At 57.2% G+C, this 27,999-nt stretch overlaps 8 protein-coding genes across 8 annotated transcripts; 3 read left to right on the top strand and 5 right to left on the bottom strand.

The window, feature by feature from the left end:
• Positions 1-2,587: 2,587 nt before the first annotated feature.
• GGS23DRAFT_611485 (uncharacterized protein) lies at positions 2,588-6,666 on the top strand (the record flags this gene model as incomplete). Its single annotated transcript, XM_051520414.1, has 6 exons — positions 2,588-3,753; positions 3,833-4,000; positions 4,062-4,245; positions 4,310-5,125; positions 5,192-5,581; positions 5,670-6,666. 6 exons carry the CDS (start codon positions 2,588-2,590, stop codon positions 6,015-6,017), a joined length of 3,072 nt encoding a protein of 1,023 aa, XP_051370210.1. The 3' UTR covers positions 6,018-6,666.
• A 1-nt stretch (position 6,667) lies between these two features.
• GGS23DRAFT_136754 (uncharacterized protein) lies at positions 6,668-8,276 on the bottom strand. Its single transcript, XM_051511223.1, has 2 exons — positions 7,893-8,276; positions 6,668-7,780 (listed from the first exon to the last, which is right to left on the bottom strand). Exons 1-2 carry the CDS (start codon positions 8,022-8,024, stop codon positions 6,899-6,901), a joined length of 1,014 nt encoding a protein of 337 aa, XP_051370209.1. The 5' UTR covers positions 8,025-8,276; the 3' UTR covers positions 6,668-6,898.
• A 695-nt stretch (positions 8,277-8,971) lies between these two features.
• Positions 8,972-10,152, top strand: GGS23DRAFT_606102 (uncharacterized protein; the record flags this gene model as incomplete). The annotated part of the gene is made up of 2 exons (XM_051519864.1): positions 8,972-9,098; positions 9,203-10,152. The coding sequence occupies 2 exons, from the start codon at positions 8,972-8,974 to the stop codon at positions 10,150-10,152; spliced, it is 1,077 nt and encodes a 358-aa protein (XP_051370208.1).
• Positions 10,153-10,861: 709 nt separating this feature from the next.
• Positions 10,862-11,374, bottom strand: GGS23DRAFT_598278 (uncharacterized protein; the record flags this gene model as incomplete). The annotated part of the gene is made up of 3 exons (XM_051518746.1): positions 10,862-11,020; positions 11,157-11,237; positions 11,306-11,374. 3 exons carry the CDS (start codon positions 11,372-11,374, stop codon positions 10,862-10,864), a joined length of 309 nt encoding a protein of 102 aa, XP_051370207.1.
• A 1,844-nt stretch (positions 11,375-13,218) lies between these two features.
• GGS23DRAFT_136590 (Sec7-domain-containing protein) lies at positions 13,219-19,542 on the bottom strand. The gene is made up of 2 exons (XM_051511222.1): positions 17,606-19,542; positions 13,219-17,541 (listed from the first exon to the last, which is right to left on the bottom strand). The coding sequence occupies exons 1-2, from the start codon at positions 18,896-18,898 to the stop codon at positions 13,240-13,242; spliced, it is 5,595 nt and encodes a 1,864-aa protein (XP_051370206.1). The 5' UTR covers positions 18,899-19,542; the 3' UTR covers positions 13,219-13,239.
• Positions 19,543-21,069: 1,527 nt separating this feature from the next.
• On the top strand, positions 21,070-23,270 carry GGS23DRAFT_136571 (Dihydrolipoyllysine-residue acetyltransferase). Its single transcript, XM_051511221.1, has 2 exons — positions 21,070-21,654; positions 21,739-23,270. The coding sequence occupies exons 1-2, from the start codon at positions 21,340-21,342 to the stop codon at positions 22,798-22,800; spliced, it is 1,377 nt and encodes a 458-aa protein (XP_051370205.1). The 5' UTR covers positions 21,070-21,339; the 3' UTR covers positions 22,801-23,270.
• On the bottom strand, positions 23,197-24,607 carry GGS23DRAFT_611482 (uncharacterized protein; the record flags this gene model as incomplete). Its single annotated transcript, XM_051520413.1, has 2 exons — positions 23,197-24,397; positions 24,426-24,607. The coding sequence occupies 2 exons, from the start codon at positions 24,605-24,607 to the stop codon at positions 23,197-23,199; spliced, it is 1,383 nt and encodes a 460-aa protein (XP_051370204.1).
• Positions 24,608-24,877: 270 nt separating this feature from the next.
• GGS23DRAFT_575397 (MFS general substrate transporter) lies at positions 24,878-27,678 on the bottom strand. The gene is made up of 7 exons (XM_051516797.1): positions 26,955-27,678; positions 26,782-26,798; positions 26,362-26,717; positions 26,242-26,282; positions 25,921-26,183; positions 25,735-25,860; positions 24,878-25,633 (listed from the first exon to the last, which is right to left on the bottom strand). Exons 1-7 carry the CDS (start codon positions 27,217-27,219, stop codon positions 25,151-25,153), a joined length of 1,551 nt encoding a protein of 516 aa, XP_051370203.1. The 5' UTR covers positions 27,220-27,678; the 3' UTR covers positions 24,878-25,150.
• Positions 27,679-27,999: the final 321 nt, after the last annotated feature.

Below are 27,999 nucleotides of genomic sequence, written 5' to 3'. Positions count from 1 at the left end.
CGAGGAGATACCGGCAGCACCTGAGGGCATCGCGCAGTTTCTAATGAAGCGGCGGCGTAGGAGGGTGGCGCTGGTGCCCTCTCCCAACGCAGAGCATGCTCCCATATCAGCACATAAGCGCCTAATTGCCTGTTCGTCTGCCTGCTTGCCTGCTTGCCTTGCCTGCTTGCCTCTACCAACCTACCTCCCTGCCTGATTAATTCCTGGACCTACCCGCTCCCAAGTCCGCCGCTTGCTGACTTGGTTGGAGAGCTGCCTATGTTCTTACTTACACGGGCTAGATACATTTCTGTCCGGTGCATCGCGGGTTCGACGCTACATCAGCTGGGCTGCGGTGGGAGCCGGAAGTTACCTGGAGCGAGGAGTGCCCAAGTACCTAGCCAAAGGAGGTAGGTATCTAGGTACTTGGATACCCGTGTGATTACAGCCTGGGGGTGCTTGCAGTTAGGTACCTGTCCTAGCATAGGGAGGTAACTAGGTACATATCTTGTGCGCCCCGGCCAAGAGGTAGCACAACCGCAGGCCCTAAACTTGCGGACGCATCAGTCTCTTGCGCTAGGTACCGACCTACCTCCTAATAATCCCAACCAGCCTACGCGGGCGTATGAGTATGAGCACCTACCTAGGTACCTAATAGTAGGAGGTACCTAGGCTCTTACCTACCTAGGTTAGGCTAGGTACCCAACATTTATCTAGGTAACATAGGTACCTAGCTAGGTACCCGATCCGTGCGGGTTGTCAGGTACCTATAGATACCTAGGTATCTTACAGCACGCTCACACATATAACGTAGGTAGGCATAGTTACCTATATTATGTATGTATATATATATATATATAGCAACTTTCTCTGGAGGGAAATGCATAGGTAGGCAGAGTATAACTCACAGCATCGGTGAAGTGGGCTCGCTTGGCATCGCTGGCGGCCTGGGTTACCATGCTGCGACTGTCGTGTCGAACCTATCTCGGCGCGTTACGTGCCTGGGCTGCCTGCCCTCGCCGCCCGTCATCTCGCATCCAACATCCAGCATCTAGCCAATTCTGAGACTGCCGGAGGTGCTTTCCCTTTGTTTGAATCTGCCTGCGCCGGCACAGCCAGGCAGGCACGTGTCGGTTTGCGACTTCCCAGCCCATCGGTCCCTGCCTCGTGTGGAAGAGGAAGTCGCTTCCTACCTAACCGGGCAGGCTTGGATCGATTTGGCAAGGCAGACTGTCGCCGCCGCCGTTTGTGTAGGGCTGCCCTGCCCGCTCTCCCCGTAACATCATTATCTGCGCTGTCCCTCCAGCCGGCATTCACCCTCCTACGCACATATAATCTCTCTGCCCTCTCTCTCTCTCCCTCTTCTGAGCCTGCTCGTCCGTCGACACCTCTTCTCTCTCGCCTTTCCCTCTCTCTCTCTCTCTCGACCACCTCCCCTCCCTCCTCTTCTTCTTCCTATCCTCTCCCCCAAGTGCCTCGCGTCCTCGCGTCCTCGTCATCGTTCCGTTCTGCGGCACGGCACCACCCACTGCCTACAACAGTGCATCACCGTCAGCCAGCTATAAAAAATCCCTCTAGCCCCTGGTGATCCTCCTACCTAGGTACCTACCTACCTACGTCTGCTCGATCGGTCTGTCTGCCCTTTCTCCCTCCCTCCATATCGCACACCTTCTCCCACCCTCCCCCCCAAGCTGCCATAGCCACAGGCCTGAACCCGTGTCGGCCTCCTAGGCAAGCCGTTGTCGCTAGGCATCCAGAGCATATTGACCTCCCGCCTTTCCCGCCTCGGTGGTCTTAAGAGAGCCTTGCAGTTCCTGCCATCCGCCCTTGTATGGGTACTGCTCTAGGTTGCTCTTCCTCCCTGACAGAAGACGGGCACGGTTCGGCATGTTCTCCTTCTTGTGCTAAGCCTCGTCTACGGAGCCATCCCGCCTCCGCGATCTCTTCTTTTTCTATTCTATTTTATCCGACCGTCACCGACCAGTGTCGACCATTACCGACTGTATCTCCAACTAACAGCCGCTAGCAGTTATAGCATATTTTGCACTTCGAGTTTTGATGCGAAAACAACCGCAAGCACCACCCGGTAAGCAACCCGCCAGGCATTTTTCCTCATGGTATTCGCCTCTTCTAGTATGCCAGCGTCTTTTCGTGAACGACGAGACCCGTATTGTTGTGTAACGCGTGGCAACCGCACCGGTCTCGATGCTATAGGCGAGGTGGTCCAAAGAGGATTCGACATCTGTCACCGCTTAAATTACACAACTGCCTATCCCTCAGCTTCCTTGCTTCCCTTTCGTTTTTCGCTCATCCGCCACTATTCTATCCATAATCGTTCCGTTTTGCTTACAAAGTAATGTTGAACTAGACTGGCCTGAAGCATACACGAGAGTTGATTACCTGATTCCCTGTGTCCGTATTGCACAGGGACACGTGAGCCCCTCGCCTATTGCCATTTGACTTTGGCCTCGGTGTTTTAACACCAATCCCTCCACCACTGCTTTCCCGTCTATTTATTCTTCATTTGAACCCTCCACCCCAACATACTTCCTTCAACCTCATTTTCCTAGGTGCCCGGCAGTGGCCTCCTTAGAACTTTCGGGCTGATATGGCGTCAAAAATCGACCTGAAAATGGAGTCGCAAGACGCAAAAACCACCCCTCCGACTGACCGCCGCGAGGGTGGTATTTCCAACGAAAACAGTGCAAAGACACGCCCGACTGAGGAGGGACCATCAACAGTACCCCTGGAGTCGGTAAAGAAGGATAAGGAGGCGAGAACGGATAAGAAAGCCGATAGGAAGGCTGACAAGGACAAAAAGTCAAAAAAGGGCAAGTCCAAGAAGGCACCGGCTGCGACTAGTGGGAGCTCCAGTGCCAGCGATAGTGATGTTGACAGCTCATCCTCGGACGAGTCGAGCAAGTCGGAGTCCAGTTCTAGTGTCGAAGAGAAGTTAAAGAAGAAGCGGCCTCAAAAAAAGCGTCAGGATAGCCGGAAGTCGAAGAGCAAATCAGCCAAGGCATCGAAAACATCTTCGAAGCAGCTAAAGGTCCAAGTTCAGGCTTCTGATGACGACACTAGTGACATCGACGAGGCCGACGACTCAGACCATCATGATAAGAAGGGCTCCAACAGCAACGCGTCTATGCAGGAAGAGCTTTCACATATGCGTCTCCAGGTGCAGAACCTGCAGCGCCAAATGGCATCTTTCGGTTTAGGGAATGGCGGAGCAGGCCTCCATCCCGGTCTGAACCCGGGTACCTTGGGTGGCGCCGGACATCTTCAGTCGGCTGCTTTGGGCAACCCGGGCCTGACTGGACAATATAATATGGGGGTCGACCCGTTACTAACCATGGCTAAGGCTCTCGGAGGTTACAAGGGTCCGCCAGGACGCGGAAGACGTTTCCCTTCAGGTGATGATGTGCTATGGAATCGCAGTGCAGGAAACGGCGCCAAGCCGGCCAGAACGAAAAACGGCCGTGGTGCTAAGACGGTTACGCGACGTCTCGAGTTCAAGCGTGTGGACCAGGTCTGGGATTCACAGATCCACAACTACAAGCTTCAGGATACGGCCGAGGACCCAAGCAATTCCCAGTACGACGAGTATCTCTTTCACGTGAGGAGGACTTTCGATTGGGAGGGCAAGTACAAGACCACGATAGTTGACGTCAAGAGCAAACAACTTCGGGAAGCCCTGCAGGATGTTATCGGAAACGTCAAAGGCGTGAGCCTCGTCGAAGAGACTCCGAAGCTGGATCCCAAGATGTTGTTTCTGTAGGTTCCCCCTCCGCTCTCGCTCGACCCTATTTCGTCATTATCGTCGCCGTTGGTTCGCCCCTAACCAGATGCCTAGGTACCTCGAGGATATGCGCGAACACATGAAAAACCTCAAGGATCTCGAGCCGGAGGGAGACACACGCAGGGACCGTAGGAAGGTTCAGAAGTGGATCGACGAGAAGCGACGACATCTTCGAGTTCTCATCAAATACCTTGACACAGATCATGCCGAGACGAAGAAGAGGTAAGTACATGTGTTTCCTCACCTGCGATACGGGTGTACGGGCAGCTTATTTCCCTACTAGCTTATACCCTATGCTAGAGAATGGCCTCATCACATTTGACCTCCTATGGGCTCTCTGGAAACCGAACACCCTCGCGTATACCACAACGTACGGTTCCGTCGACGAGCCGCGTATCTTCAAGGTCGAAGTCGCAGAGAAGCATTACAGCATCGTGAAAGGAGAATTCTACTACGTGGAAGGCAAGGTGAGTTCGGCACCGTATATTAGCTCCTAGTCACGCTCCTAATCAGGACATCCTCGCTCTGTAGTATTTCGAATTCGACGGCAAACAGTTTGGATACGGCAGCATGTCCGAGGAGATTTCCGAGTTTAGGGGCGCCCGCAAGATTACTAGCTTGGGATGCTACCCTCTGAAGTATCACAAAAACGAGGCCCAGTTACGGAAAGAGCTCATCGATCGCGGCAAGAAATTTGTCAGTCTCGGTGGGGTGCACTACAAGAGCCACCAAGGGATGGCCTATCACAAAAAGAAGAAGGCTGTGATCAAGGTCAACATTAACGGCCGGATCATGGTTGACCCAGCCATCCATCGCCGCATCAACCCGAACTATCCTGTTTCGCTTGTTAGGCCCAAAGATCACGACGTACTTAGTGACGACGAAGCTAGCGACGAGGATGGCGGCGGTTGCGGTTGCGAGTCGGACGAAGAAGGAGGCGGTGGTGGAGATCTCGAGCAGGCCGACGACGGAGATGACGGGAAGGTCAAATACGTAACTAAGGTATACAAAGACACGAAGGGAAACGTACGCAGCATACGCATCCCGAAGGACTTTGTCGAGACCGAGGCCCACGAAAAACTGGACAAGGTCGCCAGCCAGGGCGAAGAGAACGGAGACGAGGTTGCCAAGAGCGGTGGACCCGGAGAAGCTGGAGAAGATGAAAAGGACGACGACGCTCCCCCGGTCTTCACAGATGAAGAATATTTGATTGCCTCTCCAGTTGTCCTGGGCTTCGCCTTCGCTGAAAAGCTTTGGCTCGAGTTCACGGTCTCCGGAATCAAGGAGATATCTTGGAATGAGCATGCTTATGACTCTTTGGTTCTGCAGCCGAGCACAAAGGAAATCGTCAAGGCAAGTAGCGAAATCAAGGATTCCAACCTCGGGTATTTCTGCTAACATCGACTTTTCTAGGCTCTCGTAGAATCCCACAAGTACCATCCGGCTGAGAGTATCGACGATGTCATCCAGGGCAAAGGAAAAGGTCTCGTGGCTGTCCTGCATGGACCGCCAGGTACGGGCAAAACCTTGACTGCGGAGGGAATAAGCGAGCTGCTCAAATGTCCTCTCTACATGGTATCTGCTGGCGATCTTGGGACGGATTCACGCTACCTCGAGGCGGAGTTGCAGAAGATTCTGGACATATGTCATGCTTGGGGTGCTATCCTGCTTCTGGACGAAGCAGACGTATTCCTCGAGAAACGCAATATGCACGACATCCACCGCAACGCCCTCGTTAGCATATTCCTACGACAGCTGGAATATTTCCAGGGTATTCTGTTCTTAACGACAAACCGCGTCCAGGTACGTTTTGGGACCTTCCTAGTGTCCTTTCTCCCTCCTTGGATCTTGGGACGAAATTAGCTGACTCCGATTCTTCCCTTCGTTATAGACTTTTGATGACGCTTTCCAGTCGCGAATCCACATCGCATTACGATACGACGACTTGGATGTTAAGGCCAAGAGGGCGATTTTCAAGATATTCATCGAGAGGGCACGGGCAGTGGCCGGGGTCGATCTGATGCCGTTTGATGAAGAAGACTACACAACCCTCGCACGGCACAACCTCAACGGTCGCCAGATTAAGAACACGGTAGGCACTGCGCAAGCACTTGCTGTCAACAAGGGAGAACCCCTTAGTATGCGACATATTCGCGAGGTCCTCAACGTCCAACAGAACTTTGAACAGGACCTCAAAGGCGGTACCGGGTATCAAGACGCCATGCGTAGCTACTTTTAGATACGGTCTGGGCTATCTCATCCACCCCAAGATCGTTCTCAGCTATCCTGTCCGAGGCCGGCGAATGTAAAAGGACAACAGAGGTAGATAGATTATGAAGGGAAGGGGGGAAGACAAGTCTATTTCGCTGGATGGATCTCCTAGATTCATCCCACCATCTCTTTCCCCTCCCATTCTGAGATGTCCTGAACGTGTTTTTGCACCATCGGGCCAGGGAAAATAGGGAATCCAAGGGTAGCACTATACCGTGTCTCTTTCTCTGCATTTCTTCGTTTTGCTGGATTTGGGTGCAATGAGTTGACATAGTTGAATCTCGCTGATAGCGCGTTAAAAATGCCCATAAACTCTGCATGTCCCTCGTTTTCACTGGGTTTGAGCTTAGTATCAGTTGGGTTTATCGATATTTCATTTGCAAAGCATATATCGGTAATGTTAGCGAATGATGATGGAGTGAAAAGGGGGGGAGGGACGTCTCGGGAAGCGAGTGTTATTGCTAGCTTTGGGTCGAAGAATCATGGAGGATGGTGTAGCACGTATGAATCAACACGGACAGCTCGGTTGACCGTAATTACACTGGCAACACATCGCCAACGAATTAACGCGTAGGTATGTATGTGTGCAAATGTCAATAACCCTTCTGATATGTCTTAGGATAAGACTGTGATTCACTAAATTGTCCATTCATCCGTGTACCTATATCTATCAAGGGCGCCGATTCCATACGAGGGTAATAAGCCTTTGCTAACTAGGTAAGTCAGATAGGATCTGATGAGGAAAATGATAGCTCTCTATTCTTGCCAGGTGCGACAGTCCGTCCCTGCAATATTCTAACAGGGACGAGTGTAGTATTAGAAGGGGGTAGGGGAAAGTCGGGGGGGGGATCAGAAGTCCATAGCGCTCTCGCCAACGCCCTCCTCCTCGCCGAAGTCGTCGTCGGCGCCGTCGTCGAAGTAGGCCTCGGCGTTGTAGTCACCATCGTAGTCATCGTCGTCGTCGGCGTAGTCGTCGTCCTCCTGGGAGCCGAGGGCCTCCTCATCCTCGTCGTCGACATTGTTACCGTCGGCGCCGGCTTCGCCGGGGGCGGCGTCCTGATCGCCGTCCTTGAGCGCGGCGTCGACGCGCGCCTTGCGCTGCTCCTCGGTCTCGTCGTCGAAGGCGTGGCCGTTGAGGCGGCGGGGGCGATGGCCGCCGCTAGCGGGGTGCGGACGTCGGCGGCCGCGCGAGCTCGCGCCGTCCGGGGGCGATGGCCGCGCGGCTAGGAAGCCGCCCCGGAAGCCGCCGGCGTCGCGGCCCTCGAGCGTGGCGCGGACCTCGTCGGGGAAAAAATCGACGATGTAGTTGGCGCGACGGGGGCGGGCGGCGGAGGAGGAGGTCGGCTTGAGGTCGGGGAGCACGCGCGCCTCGTCGGTGAAGCGGTTGCTCCACAGCGGCACGGCGGTGAAAGGGTCGAGGGTGGCGCGGCTGCGGACGCTGAAGCGCGCGTTGATCTGGGCCTGGCCGTAGGCGCGCTGGACGGGGCGGGAGGCGCCGTCGCTCCCGGGCGGGACTGGCCTCCCGGACGCGGCGGCGGTGGCAGCGCAAGATTCGGTAAGAGAAGGGCCGGCGGCGGGGTGAGACGGGGCCGAGGACGAGGAAGGGTTGCTGGCGAGCTGTCGGTGGGTGTAGAAGGGCGTGCCGTGGAAGGCCCGGCGGAAGGCGACGAAGGACGCGACGGCACGATCCTCCGAGGGGGAGAGCGGCGGGGCGACGGGGACTTTGTATTTCTGCACCGGAGCTGCGTTAGCGATGATGCCTCTCTCATCCCGGTTCCGCGTAGATGCGCGCGCGCGGGCGTGGGACGGCACGGGTGGGCAGGGGGCGCGGGAATGCTCGTACCGGATACGTGCCCTGCGGCTCGCCGTTGAACATGAGGCCCGGCTCGTCGCCGCCGGGCATGCCCTGGGGCGCGGCCTTGCGGCCCCCGCCGAAGCCGCCGCGGCCACCTCTGCCTCTGCCGCGCCCGGACATGGCGGTGCGAGGTTGGCCCTTGTGCTGCGGTCTGCTCCTCCTCTCCTCGCTGATGTTGATTTGGAGAATCGGTCTCGGCGGGTCGCGTGGAAACGTGGTGGGACGGATGGGTGGGACAAGTCGGCGGGGATGTGAGCTCGGGCTGTGCTTCCACGCGTCGGGTAAGGATGTGTCCAGCGGGAGAAAAAAGAGGGAGGCGAGTTGGAGGAGTCAGAAGTGGAATGGGATGACGGGCTGCTAATAATTGCGGCGGAACTCCCCTGGCACAAAATAGAGAGGTACCCGGCCTCCTCTACCTAGAGGTAGTACCTGGCTAAGTACTTACCCCACAGTCCGGTACCTACCCCCAGAAGGTACCTGAACCATCCAGCGGCCGACGCAGGGCGGAGCAGGTACCGATTGCGGGGCACCAGCCACAAAATACTTGTCTGCCCCGCACTCGCGGTGGCAACGGTGAAGCGAAGCAGCACCCCGCGGGCCCCACCACAGCTACGATAGGGACGTCGCGATCCACCACGCGTCCCCCTCTGCCTGCCTCCTGGCTATTATCGTGCTCGGGACGGAAGTCGGTACGGCGGTACGTAGCCAAAAGCCATCTGTCCGTCGATCCCGCCTCCTCGACAGTAGCTTAGGTAGGGGGTAGCTCTAAGGCAACCAAAAGTACATATACTCTTCCCCCCTTCTCGTCCTCCCTCTTCTACTCTCGTCTACTCTCGTCTACTCTCCTATTTCCGACTCTTTCTCTCTCTCTCTCTCTCTCCGTCTTTCCAGATCGCCACCTCCCCAATCCTCATCGATCGAAGAGCATCGATCTCCTCGGCCCGGACAGCCGAGGAACCGAGCTCGGAACGAGCTCATAGCACCACCACCGCACCACCACCACCACTACTACTACTGCCACTACTACACCGCCCTCTCTCCTCCCGATGAGTCGGATCGCCGTCAAGATGGACGTCGACACGATACCTGTCACCGGGGTTGACGAGTTGGAGAAGCATCTCGACGAGCTGCTCGCCGATCCTACTCTGGAGCCGACTCTCAAATTGTTCGACGACGTAGAGCTGCAGCTGACAGGTAAGTCCAGCGGAGTGCGCCCTGAGCGGTTATGGCATATATACCTATAGACTGTGTGCACTGCCGGGCGACGCTGGCAAGACGCTTGCTTACCTCTCACCTAGACGCCAACATCCCATCCCTGATTCCCCGTCTACTCCCCAAGATCACCGATATCCTCAAGCAGTACCAGCAGGACCCGGCCATCTTGTGTAGCCTAGCCATCAAGCTCCTCGCCCCCCTCGGCTTCACCCAGATCCTATCCATAGCACCCGAAGAATCTCTCATACAAGCCTTGCGCTCTCCCGCGCCGTCTGCCAACATCTTGGCCATGTCGATTCTTGAGAAGGCGGCGCGGTCCCCGAGCGACGCTGCTATATTGGCCATGATGAGCAATGTCGTGGCCGAGTTCGTGACCAGGTGGCTGAGCGCGCCCCAGGTCGAAGTCGGCGAGAAGGGATCGAGAGTCTTGGGGGATCTGCTCGACGTCGACTGCGATACTCGACCGCCAGACGGTCTATCCGTGAACGGGACCGAGATTACCGTGAGAAGGCCCCCAGGGCAGGGGCTGATGTGGCGGCGAATATTTCAAGACCGCGATATATACGGCCTCGTACTGTCGCTCAACAGCCGTGGGCCGCACCAGAATGCCGAGGGCGGCCTCAGCACCAAGCAACTAACCCTCGCGCAAGGCCGCCTGCTGAGGGTCTTACCGAGGCTGGCGGCTCTCAACTTCGGCGCCGTGGCTCGGACAGATTTTGCCGACCTGAATCAGCGGTACGCCGGCTTCGAGGGCGACGGCGGGCTGTTGCACTTCGCTACTTTGCATATGGTCGACAGGGAGGACATGCTGATGCACCTGAACCTCATCGACTTCCTCGAGACGTTTCTCAGCATCCAGCGGATCACCCCGTTCTCCACATATAAGATGGAAACCCTCACGAAGCTGCTGGGAGATGCGACCTCGCGAGACAACGTCCTAAAAGCCGCAATTCTCTCCCTACCTGAGCGTACAGTGCCTGAAGAGGCCGATGACCTCGGCCGATTCATACAAGAGGTTCTAGGTTCTCAGTAAGGGTCTAGGCATAGTCACACCCAGCCCCGAGTGCTAGCGAGGCGATTCCGCCGGTGACTTCAATGTATCCCTGCTGCGAACAGCCAAACCATGTCGACCTGCCAGTCTAGGCGACCGTTTCGCGCAAACCTGCGTCGGATAGAATGTCAGTACCACCCCACAGCGTATCCTTCCCCGAAGAAAGGGAGATTGGGTGTTTACACATGGAATAAAAAATAATACATGGTACGCTGGCTGTATCCGTCTTTAAGACTATATCCATTTCGGTTCAATAGATGAGTCTACTCTTTCGCCCGTAATTGCAGACTAGGTGCCCCCTCTCGACATAAAACATAAGCATCCGTTGCAGTTACAGTCTCGCTTGTCTCTTACGATCGATCCGCAACGGCGGCCCAATCGACCCAGCTCGACGCTAATGTCTTGAGTCTTTATAAACGGCGTACAGACCCCTTGACGCTCGCCATAATCGTGGCTTCTATCCATTGCCCTATCACGTCAGCGTCGGCCGCACAGCCATCTCAACCCAAAGCCGATACGTCGCCCGGACCGCGGGCCGGAGGCTTCTGCTAGTGTCGTCGATCGCCCGCGTGAGGGCTGCACGCCAGTCATGTTCCGCAAATACGCTGTCGCGCCCAAGCCGTACGTCCACCTGCAGCTATGTCGTATCGTGATACCGTTAGCGGGCATGATTTGTAATGTGTAGGCGCCTTCACCGGCCATTCTTCTCGTTGGATGAGGGGCGTGATGCTGTCTGTCTGCTTATTATGTTGTAAAAGCTGCCAAACATGAGGAAGAACTTGAAGTCGTTCAACGTCTGCGAGTGGCCCCCTCGACTTGTCGCGGCCTTGAGACCGGCGGCATGGTTCTCCTGATTTGCGCCGCGCGTCAAGCGCCATGTCAACTGGGCAGTTCAACCCCTCCCTTCTAAGCCTCAGCCAGTCCGGTCTGAAAAATTCTCGTGACACCGACTGACAGTTGGGAATTCGTTGCTCATCTCTGCCTACCTTCTGGAGTAAGGCCTGCGCGGCAAGCGCCTCGCAGTTGCCGCTGTCGCCACCATCGCCGGACTTCGCCTCCCAAAGTGCCTGCCGCACGCTTCTCAGCACCGATGTATACGGTCGCAGGCAGGCCAATTCTCATCACACTGCTATACGTTAGAAGCGACGCTGAAGATGAAGAGGAGGAAAAGGATATGAAAGGTGTGGCAGACGAGGCTTCTCATCTTGGCCTTGCGCAACTTGCAGAACGAACGGCGGTTGCTCTTCAGTACCACGACCGTCCTCGACTCGGTAAAGAGGTGCGTGGGTGCACAGGTGGGATAGCGGGCTATATTACGTCTGTATACCTATGTCAGAGAGTGTGATTGGGATGACCGTATGCCTTCCTTACGTCTGGGCGAGGTGATGTTAGTTTGTCTGGGTTATTAGGCCAATATTTCATGCGCTGTCCGTACCCAGGCCCTCTAGGATATATGGAGAGAAAAGGGGAGGAGTGTATGTGCGCCTGATCCCGCCGCACTTCCAAGCCAGAGCCCTTCCCAGATGTTTCTTACCTAGGTATAGGCAGGCTAAACGACCAACAAGTAAAGCCACCCTCCCGACGCCGCAGAAACCCCGCAACGACTCCACGCTCCGTAGACGCGGCCAGGGGCTGGAGTTTAGGCTCTGGTTCCTCCCCCTCGCGTTCCGCAGTCGCTATCCTTACTACTGCTGCCGTCGGGCCTGGGTAGGACGGGTAGGGTAATGGTAAGGGGGTAAGTAAGCAAGCATGCACGCGTGGGTAGGTGTGCGCATCTTGGCCCGTTTCAATCTCGACGGTCTACGCGTAGTTACGAAGACGGCCGCGGATGAACCAGCGCAGTGGCGAGGTGCGGCGGTCTACCTGCCCGTCTTTGCACCCCGTTCGAACCTGCTCGGTCGGGGTCTTAGTAAACGCGAGTTGGAGTTGGAAATGTAGTACTCCTATTACGTATAGTATTGGGGGGGGGTGGATGTCTGCGGGGCGTCTTTGTTGTCCGGTATAAGGGGTATCATCGGGGTTAGCGGTAGTAAGGGTTAAAGACGAAGACATTAACGAGCCTTGACTCACGAATCCACGTAGGGGGCGAGGCCGTCCGCTTTTCGACATCGTCGCGGAGGATGAGATGCGTGACGGATGGGAGAGGCAAGCATGTCTGTCGTCTCCGTTCCGTTGCCCCTCTCCCCCGCGGTGTGCAGCGAGGCTCACCTCACCCTAGCATATGTCTTCATACACACGCCCGCCGCCCCTTTTCTCTCTCCTCTTGCTACCGCCACGTCCCCCTACCCACCATCCCGAGACGAGGTAGTCATAAGACGGGCATCGTAACGCGTCGCCTGGAATTGCACGGGTAGAGTATATGTGTATAATATGTGCGTGTGTGTTAATATCGGTACCTATATACCGCAGCAGCGTATCGTACAGACGACACGAGGCAGCCCCTCGGCGGCCGAGTCCACGTCGCCTCCCCCGCAGGGCGACACGCAGCAACCGGACCTACATACCATACCGTACCCCAGACACGTCCCCACGTCCCTGCACACGCATACACACGTGGACAACATACCTACCCTCCCCCCCCCCCCCCTCCGACCCGCAGCGCGGAACACGCGCCGGATACGGCGAGCGGGCGAGGGTGGGCAAGGGGAAGTGCGTAGCCGTCGTCGCCGCCGCCGGCAGTTCTTCGTTAGACGAGCCGCGACGGGCGAGAGAAAGAAGCGAGAAGAAGAAGAGGAGGAAACGACAGGGGAAAGAAAAAATAAGATATTCCCCTAATCCGCCTCCCTACCCACCCGCCCCGAACACCAAACGGGACCGCAGTCTATCTGCCGCTCCGGCTTTTTCTAGTTCCAGTATGAGTATACATACACACGCGCACCCTCCCGGGTGCGGTCGTAAAAAGAAAAAAAAAGGGGGAACAGAGAGGAAGAAACTAGCAAAAGAGCCGAAAAATGGCCGAGACATTATTCCATCCTCCGCGGGACAGCTTCGCTCCTTCTATTCTGGCGAGACGGAAGCAGCGACGTAGTACGAGTATACCATACCCCCTTTCCCCTCAGGTCACCACTCTCACGCCTTCAGGCCCCCCATGCCGACCTCGCCGACCTCGAGCTCGGCGGTGTGGACGCCACCGGCGGCGGCGTTGGCGTTGACGCTGAGGACGCTGTCCCTGCGCCCGCTCGCCGCCATGCCCTCGATGCCGAGCTCGACCTCGCCGACCTTGCGCAGCACCGCGAGCAGCGCCCCCCGCAGGTCCGGGCTGAGCTCCTTGCCCAGCAGCTCGACGGCGAGCGGGTAGAAGGCGCGCACGTGCTCGCTGAACTCCTTGTCCGGCCACGTCGAGTAGCCCTCGAGCACGTCCACCACCACCGGCCGCCACGCCGCGATGTTGCGCTGCTGCGACTCCTCCTCGAGCGCGAGGTAGCCCCGGATCACGTCCTTGCACAGTGGCACCAGCGCCTTCTCCACCTCCGGCCGGCTCTCCGCCCGCGACGGCGACGTGTCCGCGAACATCCGGAACAGGATTTGGATGTACGTCGCCGCCGAGCCGCTCTCCTGCTTGAGCAGGTTTGGCGGCTGTTTCATGAACCCCTCGCGCCACAGCCGCATGCGCAGGTCCTTGTCCTCGTTGAATCGCCGGGCAAAGAGGAACGACTTCTTGAAGAGCGCCATCAGGCGCAGCAGCTGCGCCGACGGGATCTGGGCGTATACCGAGTCGTTGGAGAAGAGCTCGTTGACGGTCTCGATCATGAGAAGCTGTAGCACGCAACGGGATATTATGCGGTTGAAGAAGCGTCGCCGGGCCGCCGTAACCACGACGGGCTGTTGCTGTAGCGAGGATGTAGGCTTGTAGTCTTCGAGGCGGGATGGAACCGTGCCGTTTGTCGGCGTGCGCAGGGAATCTTCCGTATCGGTATTGTCGGGAGCTGCGGCAGAGGTTAAGTCTGCTTTAGGAAGAGTCCCTTGTTTGTCGCTGCTGGTGATCTTCAACGACCTTTCGTCCGTCGGCGATTCTTCTGTTGGAGTGAGAGGCACCTCAAACCCTAGGCTGGCCGGCGGTGGCGACAGTGCAGACGGGGCGTTTATCGTAGTGGCGGAGAAGAGTTGGTAGGCCGTTGTCCTCTCGAACAGCTCGCAGAACTCGCCGACGATGAGGGCCCAGTGAGCATCGTTGAATTTCGTCACATTCTGCAAGATCAGCTGCTGCAGGCAGTTGCTGCCTATCCTGGAGATGGTATCGTTTTCCTGGCAGATGCAAAGCGCAAGCAGCTCGAGGAACCGATCGAGCATGTACTCCAGGGCGTCGAAATAGTGGGTGAAGAGAACGATCATGTTTCGTAGAGCTTGAATCATGGTGGTGGAAAGCCACACGGATAGCTCCTCGTGATTGAGGGCGTTGGTTAACTCGGGCCGCGAACGTAGGACCATGAAGATGGGATAGAGCTGCTGCCTCCATAAGATGTCCCAGAAGTCCGACGCGAAGTCGCCGCCATAGCGGAGGAGGGCTTCGAAGAAATAGTTCAATGCGTTAGATCGGACTTCCAGGTCCTCTCCCGTCATCAGCACGTCATGGAACGCGAAGAGAATCGGGAACCAGAATCCCTCCTCGATGGAGGTACCTCTCTGCTGTCTCGGCGGCCCGTCGGCTGGGTTTACCCCGTTGGGCTCCGGCGCGGGGGCTGGACTGGGCTTGTGGGACAGCGGGCATTCGGGAGTCTTGAGCATCTTCGGTATTATGGACTTGAGCGTCTCCATGGCTTGCAAACTCTTCTTCTGGAATCGGATGTTCTTAGAGAATTCGGTCAGGCAGACGATCAAGTCCGTAAATGCGCCTTGTGAGATGACAACGCCGAAGCGCGTCTTGTAAACTAGGGTCACGTTTTCGTAGGCCAAGTTCACGATAGTCTCGTTGGGATCGCGCGCCGCCACAGTAAACACGCCAAACATCGTCCTCCAACCAGATCGAATATTCTCGCCGCGGGCCTGGATCATCTGGACTAGACACCGCAAGGCCATGTCCTTGACGGTCAGATTGCTCGAGTTCGCGATGACGTGCTCGAACGGCTTCAAAAAGTCCTTTTGGAATTTGAAACCCGGAAGCTCCTCGATTTCCATGAAGCGCATCGACAGTTGCCGCAACGAGTCGAGCGCGAAGTACACGATCGCGGTATTGTTGTGACATCCTACTTTGTTGAAGTGCTCGCCGAGCACAGCCCAGATGTTGGTCCACTCGAAACGGACACGCGTCATGTTGTAGTAACTGATTTCGACGATCTTTTGCAAGCTATACGTACGAGGGGAGTCGTTCGATCCTGACACTTTGATCTCGTCCCAGCTCACCTCGGTCAGGGCTTTCGCAAAGTGCACGATGGCTTCGCCCGTGAGATTTGCCGTGTTGCTGAAGATCCGGTCTACACCCTTTATAACTTCGTCAGACCTGCTCTCCAGCGCAATCTCCGTGGAGAAACCCCTTGACCCGGAGCTGGACCGATTTCTTCGTCGCGCAGGGGCAGCGGCAGACTTTCGAGAATCATTTGTGCTCGATCTCTCCGGCGGTATGAAGCGCGCTTTGGAGACGTCGGGAATGGCCCCTTCGTCCACACCGCCGGTGATCAGCTGCAGCCGGTCAAGCTGGCTAATACACATGAGGATGTCCTTCCACGACTCTTGTAAGTAATTTCCCTCGGTCTGGCCCAGTTCCAATATGACCCGCAAAGCCTCGACGTTTTTGGCGAGTATTTGCTGAGGGTTGTTGAGGTTTGTCGCATTTTTAAGGGCGGACATGAATGCTTCTCGTGGGGTGGCCAAGTCAAAGAGGCAGGCGATTCTGATGGCTTGCTTCATCCCCTCTAGACACAGCTTATTCACTTCCAGGTTCTGCGCCTTCTGCATCTGGCTTGAAAACGCGGAAAAGAACGACATCCAGGTCACGTCGAACATAGGGCCGACGTGCCTGAAAGAGGTCGCCGGGATGAACTTGATCCCGGCCTTGGCTGCGTTTCTCCGCTGGTTCTTGAATAGGTTCTTAAAGAGCTGCTCCGAACGAAGGGCAATTTCCTCCGATTGTTGCACATACGCTTCGCGCTGCAAGTCCCTACCGACGTTTGAGAGGGCTTGCCCGAGTCCGGCGGCGAAGCCCGACGGCTGCGCCGGCAAATTGCCTGCGGCGGCAGCGGCGTCCCTCTCGCTCTTCAGGACGATCTCATTACTGGCGATCTCCTCGTAAATACCGATGAGGTACTCGTCTGGTAGATCGGCGTTGTCATTGATACCTCGGTTGTTCTTGATGAAATCCTCTTTACTCATGCGCTTGGCAATCTTACTGCTATGCAAGTCGGTATTCAGCAGGATAACGGAATAAGCTAAAACGTAGGCCGTGTCGGCGTTGGCGAAAGCATTCGGATTGCCCGTCACGTAACGATTGGCGAACTTGAGCATGAAACGATCGATCTTCTGGGCTTCGCCGGGTAGGCGGAAGGACTGAAGAAATTGTCGCAAGGCGTCGACAAATCGCCTCCTGGCGAAGTCCATGGTGTCGACGAAAGCATGCATAATCTCAATGTTCTTCGCATCGCCCTCGCCTAGATATTCGCCTATTTGCGTCTTGTCGAGCCGTTCATCTGATATCAAAAACCTGCCTATATCCTCGGGGCTGTCGCTCGGGATGAACCCTGACTGGAGCAGAAGCTTGATTCCCTTCTTCGGCTTGAAATTGAATTGGCGGATGGCGTTGTGCAGGGCGGTTTTACGGGCCTTCTCTTTCTCCAATTGAGCCGGGTCGTCGTCGAGAATGGGGGTGGGCGGAGGTATGGGCGACTCAAAGCGAGGATTACTATCGGTGGCTGAAGGGTCAATCGACTCTCGAACGTCCTCCGATGCCCTTATGTCACTATCACGCGACAAGCTACCGACGTCTGGACGCCCAACGACAGACCAGTTAACAAGGGACCGCAAAGCCTCGACGAGCGAGTCCAAAGCTGTTCTCTTGATCGTGTACTCCTTGGGCACTTCGGATTCCACCTCACTAGGGGGCATGATATCTCTCACGTTTAACGGAGGGGGTAGCATTCCTTTGAGTTGCCAATCTGAGCCGCTATTCGAATTCGAGTTCCTCTCTTCGTATAGTTGCTCTTGTAAGGGGGTGATCGGTACGGGCGCGATGGCTAACTTTGATAAATCTTCGATGATGGTTTGAAATAGGTTATCGACATGGGAATCGCAATCGTAGTTGAGGTACGTCTCCACGAGCGCGCGAGGATCACCACAAAATCTGGTCAGGATGTTGATGAAATACGCCTTCTGAGAGGGAGGTGCCGTTCGACGGGCTAGAAGCGCAAGGTATATCTCGTTGAGAAAGACTTCTATTTCTTTCTATAATCGCGCTGTTAGATAGCCGAAATTCCCGGATGGATGGATGGAATGCGCTCTCACGTACCTTGAACGGCGCTCGCATGAATTTCAACATCAACCAGAAGATCTCGCAGCACACCTCAAATACTCTATCTATAGAGCTAGCTCCATTCCTAGTGATACTAAGGCAGAGGTAGAACTTGATCGCCTGGAGGAATCCGATGGACTCGTTGTTTTTCGTGTTGGTAATGGTACATAGGGGCGAGGTAAAAACGAGCATGTGGTTGTTGAGAAGGGTGCGAATCAGGTGGAGGGATATGAGTTTGGATCGCATATGCTGTCCTCGGTGATCGTACAGCTGGTCGGGGCCCAGAATCTTGGTCGACAGGTTGCAGAACGATCGGAAAACGAGATAGGCATCTCGGATGTAGACCTCGTCCTCGGCATCTAGAGAGTCGGTGGTTTCGTCTGCTTCGGTTGCCGAATCGCTCTGCGTGTGCTCCGAAGCCCTTCCCGGCGACTTTTGGGGGGGGATTAACTGCGTGACCATAGTCGGACCATCGCCTAGGTTGGAATCGTCGAAGCTCTTCCGGCTCTCCAGGTCCTTCAGGGTCAACTTGCCACCCACTTCCTTCGTTGACCCAGACAGCGCGACCTCGGAGGCTGTATCCGTCGCGGTCTCGTCAGGTGTCACGTCGCCATCGCCGGCGGCGCCGCTTCCGTTGAGGGCGGATTCGGTTTGCTCGAAGGTGACGTTGCTGGAACTGCGCTTCTCCAGCTTTCTCAGGTTCGTGCGGGCTTCCTTCATGTGCAGCCTTGTCTTGACCCTCTCAAACACCATGCCAACCATTTGCGTCAGAGTCCCCTGGGCAGCTTGCTGGTTCTCTGGGCTCCTGGACAGCAAGAAGACATTATAAACCTGGCGCACCGCCTTGAGCAATCCAGCGCCGTGGACGACTATCTTGTCATTTAACACGGCGGCTAGGAGGGCCTGCACGATATGCCGCTGGACATCGACGGGGGTAGTTTCGCCTTGAAAACAGTCGCATATCGTGTCGATAGCTCGGTCGATCATGGGGACCTGCTCGGCGCCATCTTCCCCCTGCGGCGCGGTCGCGGCCACAGTCAACGAAAAATAAGACGAGGAGATTAGCTTCTGTATGCAATCGAGGGCGGTATTGATCAACTGGCTGCTGCCAGTCTTAGTAGCTAGCTGTAGGGGAGCGAAAACGACGTCGAGTTCGGGCAGTCGGGAACCCTCTTCCTTGATGGCCTTGAGGGCAGTCTCGGCAAGCTCGGCGAGCTGCTTGTTCCTCTGCGCATCCTTGGACGCGGCGATGGCCTCGAGAGAGGACACGACGAAGACTAAAGAGCTCATTGTTGGCGCCGAGCTTAGGGAGACGGCGTAGGTGCCATTCGCGGAGGATCGGTCGGAGAAGGGCAGATAGCTCGGCGGATAGAGAGGGAGGCAGAGGACGAGGAAGCGTAAGCGTTCTCGGTTACGAGTCTACAATCGAATTCGCGGTAGTACGAGGGCCTTCCGACCAGGTATGCTTTCTCGTTCGCGTATTATTATGGAGTTTCGCTCTCGGGTCCCGTTCTTCGAAAAAAGAAAGAAAAAAAAAGGCGATCTCGACACTCGAGAATGCGATTCCAGTCGCCCCGTAGCTGCGTGGCTTCAGACAAAGGGCCCGAACCAATACCCGATACCAATACCTTCTACCATTAGGGGGGGTAGAAATAAGAAGGGGAAGGGTCCTGTAATGTTGAATGTCCTTCTCTCCCCGTCGGCTTCAGTCAGGCCAAGCTGGCAAATGGCGACGAAAAAAAAAGGAAACCCGGCTGCTCCACCGCGAATTGCAAATTGATGACAAGGGGAGGGCAGGTCGCTGGGTTTCGCGACCAGGGCTGGAAGGGGAGCGCTGGCTACCTGATCGCCTATATGGAGCAAGGCGGGTTGTACGGCATCGACGTAGGTAGGTAATGAATGGATGATTTGGATTGGCACCGTGGCAGGATACGGAGCGACGGATTTAATCAGGCCCCGGGCGGCCAAGATGGGTCAGAGGAGTACGTAATACGATAGCGTGCTGAGCTATTTACACAGCCACAGCTACCTCCATGAGTAAGCATACTCCCAGGTAGATGGTGTAGGTACATACCTCTCCTATGTCCAGACAGGCATTGCTCGCTTACGACATAAGTACCTCGCGAAGTCACCAAGCCAGGTTGAGAGGTACCTGTGTAATCGCGAAAGGGGAGGGTGCCCACTACGTCATCAGCCACATCGTCTCGGCGCGTTGGATCGAATTCTCTTGGGGCTTTCCATCATCGAGAACCCTTGAAGCTGAAGCTTGCGGATATTTCGATAGTCGTCTCTGAACCTACCGAAAGCTGGCCCCAAGCTGATACCCCCCCGCCCCCCTTTTTATTGAGCAATGCCATGTCGGAAATGCCACGTTCCCCGTCATGGCGGCAAGCAGACGCACGCGGGTTTTTCGATCGGGATGCTAGGAGCAGCCTTTTAAGGGCTCGACGGGTATTAAGGATACTTATACTTATCCAGGTGTAGGCGGACGCCGGCGAGGCCAGGACAGGGGAGGATACGTTCGCCCATAGTTAGCCCGACAATTCGGATTCCGTAGCAACCTGCGAAAAGTCGAGGTCCCTGAGCAGCACTCGGTGGTACAAGAGGCCGAAGCTGGTTCCCGGCGCTAATACATGCGCGTAGGTATACTGCGTGACGTTGTATGTAATACCTACACACCTATACCTCCCGAGTCCCAGCAACTTACCACCTGCACGTTGATCTTAGTATGTAAAGTAGGCGCGCAGATACCTCTCTGCGAGCACATGGGTACACGCCGTCGATCCAGCCCAGGTACCCCCCTCCGTACTGCGCAGTACCTGCAGCAGTCTCCACGGAGCCAATCACGGCGCCATCGCAGAACGGATTTCATTGGGGAGAACCCAACCTACACGTAGGACTCAGCCCAGCCCACGTGGTCCGCACACCGGAGTTTGGGGAAAATGTGTTGAGTGGAAGAGAGAATACGGATTCCAACCACATTCCGCAATGGGGCGTGTTGAGGATATTTATACCAATCGACCTTCCACACTCGATCGTGGGCGAGCACCTCTTGCGGACAGGTGTTCTCGGTAGGCACCTAACCTGGGATGTGCCCAGCCATATACGTAGAGGGGAGCGCGCTGGGGGACTGAGAGCTTAGGTACCTTAGGCAGGTAAGGCAGGACGTAACAGTATCTGGACAGGTACATTCAGCCCCCCCAGGCGTCCACTAAAGAAGGTACCGAGTTACGTACCAGACGGAAAGAAGGCGATGCGCTTATTATTGTCAACCTTCGTGCGTTATAAAAAAAAAAAGGAAGAGAGAGACGGAGAAGATAAAAAAATTAAAAAATTAAAAATCCCAGGGCCCTGATACACCTGTACTCGCCACCAATCAAGACGCCGCAACCCTTCAACCTCTGAGGTCCGATCTTTTCTTTCCCCCTTCCCTCACATCACCATTAGGCCTTTTGTCTCACTGTCCCGTCCTCTACCTTCACCTCGCTCCGGCCCTCTCTCCCTCCCTCCCTCCCTCTACGGCGCCATCCCCCAATTCAATTGGGCTCGGTCCATCTATTCTAACTGCCCGTAGTGCCTCCTCTCTGCCACGGTCTGGCCTATTCGTTCCTTTTCTACCTCACCTGTGGTCCCAACTAGTCCGGGCGGCGTCTTCTCGTTCGCAGCCGCTTCTCTTTTTTTTTTTTCCAACTCCCGGGGCCACGGTTTTCTTATCCCGCCACCGCAGCAACATGTTCGGCGCCTTGCTGAGGAGGCAAGGCCTTCTCCTCCGACCGTCGGCCCTCCGATCCGGCTTCGTCCCGCTAGCCAGATATTATGCCTCGTTCCCGCCTCACACCATTGTCAAGATGCCTGCCCTGTCCCCTACCATGACGGCAGGCAACATTGGCGCCTGGCAGAAGAAGGCAGGAGACTCCATCGCCCCCGGCGAGGTCCTGGTCGAGATCGAGACGGACAAGGCTCAGATGGACTTCGAGTTCCAGGAAGAGGGTGTCATCGCTAAGATTCTAAAAGATGCCGGCGAGAAAGACGTCCCTGTCGGCAACGTGCGTGACTTTTTCTCTCCCCCCTTCTTCTCTGTGCTTCCCCACTCCCGGTTCCGGAGGTGCTGACGGATGGTGGACTTGTAGCCGATCGCTGTCCTCGTCGAAGAAGGCACCGACGTCTCGGCCTTCCAGTCCTTCAGCTTAGCAGATGCCGGAGGGGACGCTGCGGCGCCCGCCTCCAAGGGAGAGAAGAAGGCAGATGCGCCGTCGGAAGCCGCATCCGCCCCGGCCCCCACACCCGCTCCCGAACCCGAACAGTACTCTCAAGGAGGCAGGCTCGAGACCGCCCTCGACAGGGAACCCAACATCAGCCCGGCCGCCAAGCGGTTGGCGAGGGAGAAGGGTGTTGTCATCTCCGCGCTCAAGGGTACCGGTCCCGGAGGTAAGATCACCGAAGACGACGTCAACAAGGCCGTCTCGGCCCCGGGGTCCGCGGCCTCGCCCGCTGCCTCTTACGAAGATACGCCCCTGTCCAATATGCGCAAGACTATCGCTAGGCGCCTGCAGGAATCCGTCAAGGAGAACCCCCACTTCTTCGTCACCAGCCAACTCTCCGTTACCAAGCTTCTCAAGCTCCGGCAAGCTCTGAACAGCTCTGCCGAGGGTAAGTATAAGCTGTCCGTCAACGACTTCCTTATCAAGGCCATCGCTGTCGCGTCCAAGAAGGTCCCCGCCGCCAACTCAGCCTGGATCGGCGACTCGATCCGCCAGTACAACACGGTCGACGTCTCCGTCGCCGTTGCCACCCCCAACGGCCTCATCACTCCCATCGTCACCGGTGTCGAGGCCCGCGGGTTGGAATCCATCTCTTCCCGGGTCAAGGAGCTCGCCAAGAGGGCGCGCGAGAACAAGTTGAAGCCCGAGGAGTTCCAAGGCGGCACCATCTCCATCTCCAACATGGGTATGAACCCGGCCGTCGACAGCTTCACCGCCGTCATCAACCCCCCGCAAGCCGCCATCCTGGCCGTCGGCACTACCAAGAAGGTCGCCGTCCCCGGTGGTGAAGACGGTGCCGGAGTCGAGTGGGACGACCAGATCACCGTTACGGCGAGCTTCGACCACAAGGTCGTCGACGGGGCGGTGGGTGCAGAGTGGATCAAGGAGTTCAAGAAGGTCGTGGAGAACCCTCTGGAGCTCCTGCTATGAAGAAAGAGTTCGTGAGAGTGCAGGGGCGGGCGTCGGGGCATGATAGGTCTATAGACCTTGACAGGGTGGATGAATCGCATGTGTAGCACTATGCCGAACGAAATGTAATAATAACTTCCTGCAGGGCAACGGAAGCCTCCGTAAAGGATGATGATTGAAGTTACGGCCTGTGCGGCGATTTTATTAGGGGCTCGGGGCGGGTGGGTAGGGGCAGGGTATACATGGCTACTATTAGATCTTGAACGAGACTTGTTGCTAGGCATATCGCCATCGCCTTGCGCACGAGTTACTTAGACAGTCCCGTACGAGCGAATCCCAATGATCTCTCTCTTCTGAACTCCCGGCCATCTAAACAAGACCCAGATCCTGCCTTCAAATCCCGACTCTTTGCATTACCTACCTACTACCTCCAGCACGGCCTCCCTCCCCGTCTTCATTCGACACCGACTCTTCCTCGCCGGACCCTTCTCCGCCCTCGGCCGCCTCCCCGTCACCCTCGTCGTCGCCGTCGCGAGAGGCGGGCAACTGGCTCCGGAGGCCCGCCAGCACGGCCGCGAGGCCGGCACGCAGCTGGGGCGTCGGCGCCGCCGCCACACGCAGCTCGAGCTCGCGCACCTTGGCGCGGAGCTCGGCCACCTCGGCGCCGCCCTCGCCCTCGTCCTCGCTGCTCGCGCGGGGGCTGCACGCAGGCGGGCCGGGCCGCACGTCACACGGGTCCAGCAGCGCCGGCCCGAACGCGGCCGCGAACGCACGCGCCATCCGCGCATCCTGGATCGCGAAGACGACATGCTCGATCGCGCCCCACGCGCCGGCATCGTCGCGGGTTTTCGCCCGCGCTCTGCCGCGGTGCTTCCCCTTCTGCTTCCCGGCGCTCTGCTCCTCCTCGCGGCCTACGTCCCCCTCCGCATCGGCGGTGCCGCCCGGGCGCAGGACGCGCCTCCACGCGCGCGCGATCTCGGCGACCGGGTTGCCGTAGGCGCCGCAGCCCCAGGCGCCGAGGACGCGGAGCACGGCGCGCATCTTGCGCGCGGCGAGGTCGCGGTCCGCGGGCGCCGCGTACGCCGCGCGCCCCGTCGCCGCGTCGGCGGCGACCTCGGGCATGCGCAGCATGGCGGCCGACGCGACGTCGACGAACCAGCGGCGGGGCTTCGGCAGCGCCGCGCCGTCGCCGCCGCGGAACACCAGCACGTCCGGCGTGAACACGACGCCGAGCTCCGGCAGCCGGTAGAATTCGTCGCGCAGCGCGGGCAGCAGCGCCGTGCGCGCGCACAGCGACTCCTCCTGCGCCGTCGCCCCGCTGCGGAACCCGCCCCCGCCGCCCAGCGGCGACGCCATGTTCAGCACCGCGACGCGCGCCGACGTGTTCGCCAGGTCGCGCCGCTGCGGCCGCCCCTCTCGCCCGGCGTCTTCTTCTCCACCGGTCTGCCCCGCCGGCCCGTTGCTGGCCCCGGGCGGCGCGCCCACGAGGAGCAGCTCGTACGCCGCCGCCAGCGTGTCCGCGACGCGCAGCGAGACGCGGGGGCCGGGACGAGGCGCAGCGCCGACGCTGCCCTGGTCTTCGCAGTCCTGGGGCCCGTCGCCCGCGCCGTTGCCGGCGCTCGGCGCGGCTTCGTCGCCGTGAGCACGGCGCGGGGGCCGGCGGTGGGTCGACGATGAGCTCCGAGGCGTCGACGCCGCGGCGCGCGCGCGGATGCGCGGCCAGCATCGCCGGGATCACCTTGTTGAGGGTGGCGCGGGCCTGCTTGGCGCGGGCGTCGCGGCGGACGCTGGCGGGTGGGCGGCCAACCGAGGGCTCTGTGCGGCCCATGGTTGGTAGGTACGAACTGCGCGGGGTAAATGGGTGGGATATGTGCTGGTGTGAGGGTGTGGATGAGAGAAAGTGGGAATACGTGGAAAGAGAGGGGGGGTTGGAAGAGAAAAGAGAAGGATAGAAAAGCCTGCGATGCGGAGGGGTTCGTAGTGTAGTGCCGAGGGCTGCGGGCATCCGGTCAGCCATCCGGGTGTTTATAGGCGGGAGCAATAGGGGATGAACTCGGATCTCACCACCAATACTCATACCAGAAACAATGGGTATATCTTCGGTTAACGCCGCGGACTTATTATCGTAAAGTCCTCTTGATTCATTTAAGCAGGACCGATATAATATCTATCACTTTACGAGTTGATAACCCATGGGCACCTATATACACTTAAGGGGAAATCCCTTCTGTAGGTATCCTGATCAACGGCGGCGCCTACGCTGGCACGTCGTTCAATATTTCCCGCAAGAGAAGCACACACAGTCTAGTTAAGTATGCTCTACCAGTATTCACATCCCAAATAGATAAACCTCTCTCTCCTGGAATCCCCCCTATAACAGATACCTGAACCCCCTCCGCATCCGCAGCGCCTCGTCGGGGCTCTCGAGGCGCTCCATCTGGGCTGTGCGCTCTCCGACGTCGGGGCGGGCGTCCCACGCGCGCTCGCGGTTGGCCAGGCGGCGGTTGAGGCGGGCGAGGACGGCGCGGAAGAGGGCGGCGCCGGCGACGGTGAGGCCGAACATGGCGGTGACGACGCCGTAGCTGCGGCGGAAGCCGTCGTCGCCCATGTCCCAGACGTAGCTGCCGGCGACGTTGCCGAGCTGCGAGACGGCGTTGATCAGCGCGATGGCCACCGCCCGCTTCGCCGGCGGCCGCGGGAACGACGCGCTGATCCACGAGTACGACACGATCAGCCCCGCGTACGCGCTCGCCTGCAGGAACAGCGCCACGTACCGCGCCGCCACGTCCGACGTCGCCATGCAGATCACGAAGCCCGCCGTCCCCGCGACGACCGGGCCGACGATGTGCCAGAACTGCGTAGGGAGTTAGCTCGGCCTTGCGAGCATGTCGCGCCGCGGGGTTCTTCCCCCTCCTCAACCGTAGGTCTCTTCGACAAAGGGGGATGGTGACGAACCTTCTCTTGCGTCCGGTCGGCGTGCCAGGCGTTGATCAGCGAGACGACGCACGCGAGGACCCACGGGGGGGAGGACATCAGCAGCGTTGGAACGTAATCGAACCCGAGCGTCCCAGTAAGAGTTGGCTGCAAGGATCGGTTAGCCTATGACCGCTTACATGCGACTCTCTCTTACGGGACCCCTACGAAGAAGGCATTGAACGTAAGGCCGAGCGTTAATGTCGTTTGGAAGAGCGTAAAGATGTAGATCTTGGGGTCCCTGACGGCCATAACAAGGCCTTCAAACAGGCCCTGGCCGGCGCCATCGACGTCAGCTTCGCCGACATCCTCGACCATTCTCAGCTGTGCGACCTCGAGTTCTTCAGCCGTGAAGCCGCGCGAATTATGCGGTAGGTCCGGGAGGATAAACGCTGCGCAGATAGCGACGGTCATGGTAGCTGCGCCCTCAACTGTAGCAAGACGTCAGCTAGAGTAATAAGTCATCGCGAAGCTCCCGTAGCTACCCACTCCAGAAGAGCCATCGCCAAGCAGCATGGCCCAGAACGCCCCTGCGAGTGTTGGCGTTAGCTAGTATTCCTTGCTGCTCGTCACCGCAAACACAGCTGGCGGATTCCGGGACAACCTTACTGCATATTCGATAAGACACCGGCGCCGACGAGGGCCGAAAACGCGTTCGAGATGATGTTTCCGCAGAAGAGAACCGCATTCCTCGTCGCAAGCTCCCTCCGCGTGTACCACTTCGATTGGATGAGGAGCGCTCCGGGCAGGAAAGCGGCCTCGACGAAGCCGAGGAAGAACCGCACGATAACCATCTCGGTGAAGTTGTTGGTATTTCCGGTCAGCGTAGATATGAGCCCCCAGAGCAGCATGGCGGACGAGATGTAGAGGGACGGCCGTTCGATCCGGTTGATCAGAATGTTCGATGGGACTTGCATAAGTATGTACCCGATATAAAGGATACTTAGGCATGTCGAGTATTGTGTCTATCGCGCATCAGTTTCGAGAGATTATAAAATCCTAGAATATTCTCTCAAGGTGAGAACGTACATCGTCGATGTTTAGATCTTATCCCGTATTATTCATATTAGCATTAGCATGCAGGCAGTTGACCGGCTCGTGCATGTATATGTGCTAAAGAGACCAAGCGTATTCAGGGGGCAAGATAATATCTCTCCTTTGTTACCAGGCGGACCCAGAGCTGAGAGCAGGTATGTACTAACCTGTCTGAAGGCCCCTAAGCCTCGCACTTGCGATGTTGTTTCGGTCTAGGTAGTTGAGGATGTAAATCAATATGAAGAGCGAACAGCGCCAGTCCAACTTTCTCTTCAGCGATTTCTCCACGCGGGCGCGATGAGCGGGATCCACCGAGACAGCAGTCGGCTTCCCAAGATCTTCGCATTGTATAGAAGTCTCAGATGCCCCCATCTTACGTTCGGCGGTGGTGGTCTCTGGGGCCTGTGCGGCCCGGGTTATCTCTTCCCTCATATCGTGAGACTCGGCACAATTATTACCTTCAAAGCACAGATTGGTATCGCAAGCTATCTAGCTATATAAACAGACGGAATGGCGTTCAAGTGAGTGGAAAATTCAAGAATGTCATGAATAGTGAGTAGGGTAACGCTGACGCTTTTATAATACCGGCATTCATCTTCCCTCCCCACCGTCCTCATCAAGAAGGACCTCTACCGGCGATCTATGTAACCATGTGAGCAGCAGATATTGCTTATCTAGAGGCTGATGCAGCGGAAGTATATGCGGCTTGGTTTGCCACACTCTAGCCCTCCCTATCACCATATGGGGTCCCATTTAAAGGAGGGTAGGGGTGTGGAGGGAACCGTATTCCGTGCGTGGGCGAGGCTCTTCCTCGGCGCCTTGGCACATACCTACGGTTCCGGGCATGCTGGATGCCACAGAGAGTGTCCAAGGAGTGCTACGTGAGGTCTGGGTTCCTCCTACGCAAACAGCAAAGACAAGCATACAATTGTAGCAAAATTTCGCTATTAACGGAGACCAATCTCACGAGGTTAGTGGCGAGAGAAGGGCATAGAACCATCGAGTCTACTCGTCCTTCCTCGATTCCTAGTGATATGTTGTGCAATGGAGAATACTACCCGGGCCTCGTCATCCACGGATACCCGGGATCTTCGGGTATATTCCAGTCCAGCCAAATGCTTGGGATCCACGCCGGTTACCCCAGTGTGGTAGTGATGCGACCCAGTCAGAGGGATATTATAAATCCGGCCAAATGAGCTTGAATATTCGAAA

This window comes from Durotheca rogersii, assembly GCF_024521655.1.
Source record: "Durotheca rogersii strain YMJ 92031201 chromosome Unknown GGS23scaffold_17, whole genome shotgun sequence".
Lineage (NCBI taxonomy): Eukaryota > Fungi > Ascomycota > Sordariomycetes > Xylariales > Xylariaceae > Durotheca > Durotheca rogersii.
Note: the sequence above shows the minus strand (reverse complement) of the source record. Positions and strands in the feature narration are given on the sequence as shown.

Bases quoted from the DNA above. Each gene is read 5' to 3' on its own strand.
- GGS23DRAFT_136754 (XM_051511223.1), bottom strand. From the start codon at position 8,024: ATGTCCGGGCGCGGCAGAGGCAGAGGTGGCCGCGGCGGCTTCGGCGGG. The intron at 7,781-7,892 runs GTACGAGCATTC...GCTCCGGTGCAG, and splicing joins AGCCGCAGGGCACGTATCCG to AAATACAAAGTCCCCGTCGC.
- GGS23DRAFT_136590 (XM_051511222.1), bottom strand. From the start codon at position 18,898: ATGAGCTCTTTAGTCTTCGTCGTGTCCTCTCTCGAGGCCATCGCCGCG. The intron at 17,542-17,605 runs GTACGTGAGAGC...GCGCGATTATAG, and splicing joins TCATGCGAGCGCCGTTCAAG to AAAGAAATAGAAGTCTTTCT.
- GGS23DRAFT_136571 (XM_051511221.1), top strand. From the start codon at position 21,340: ATGTTCGGCGCCTTGCTGAGGAGGCAAGGCCTTCTCCTCCGACCGTCG. The intron at 21,655-21,738 runs GTGCGTGACTTT...GTGGACTTGTAG, and splicing joins AAGACGTCCCTGTCGGCAAC to CCGATCGCTGTCCTCGTCGA.
- GGS23DRAFT_575397 (XM_051516797.1), bottom strand. From the start codon at position 27,219: ATGAGGGAAGAGATAACCCGGGCCGCACAGGCCCCAGAGACCACCACC. The intron at 26,283-26,361 runs GTAAGGTTGTCC...CAACACTCGCAG, and splicing joins GGTGTCTTATCGAATATGCA to GGGCGTTCTGGGCCATGCTG. The intron at 26,184-26,241 runs GTGGGTAGCTAC...GTCTTGCTACAG, and splicing joins TTGGCGATGGCTCTTCTGGA to TTGAGGGCGCAGCTACCATG.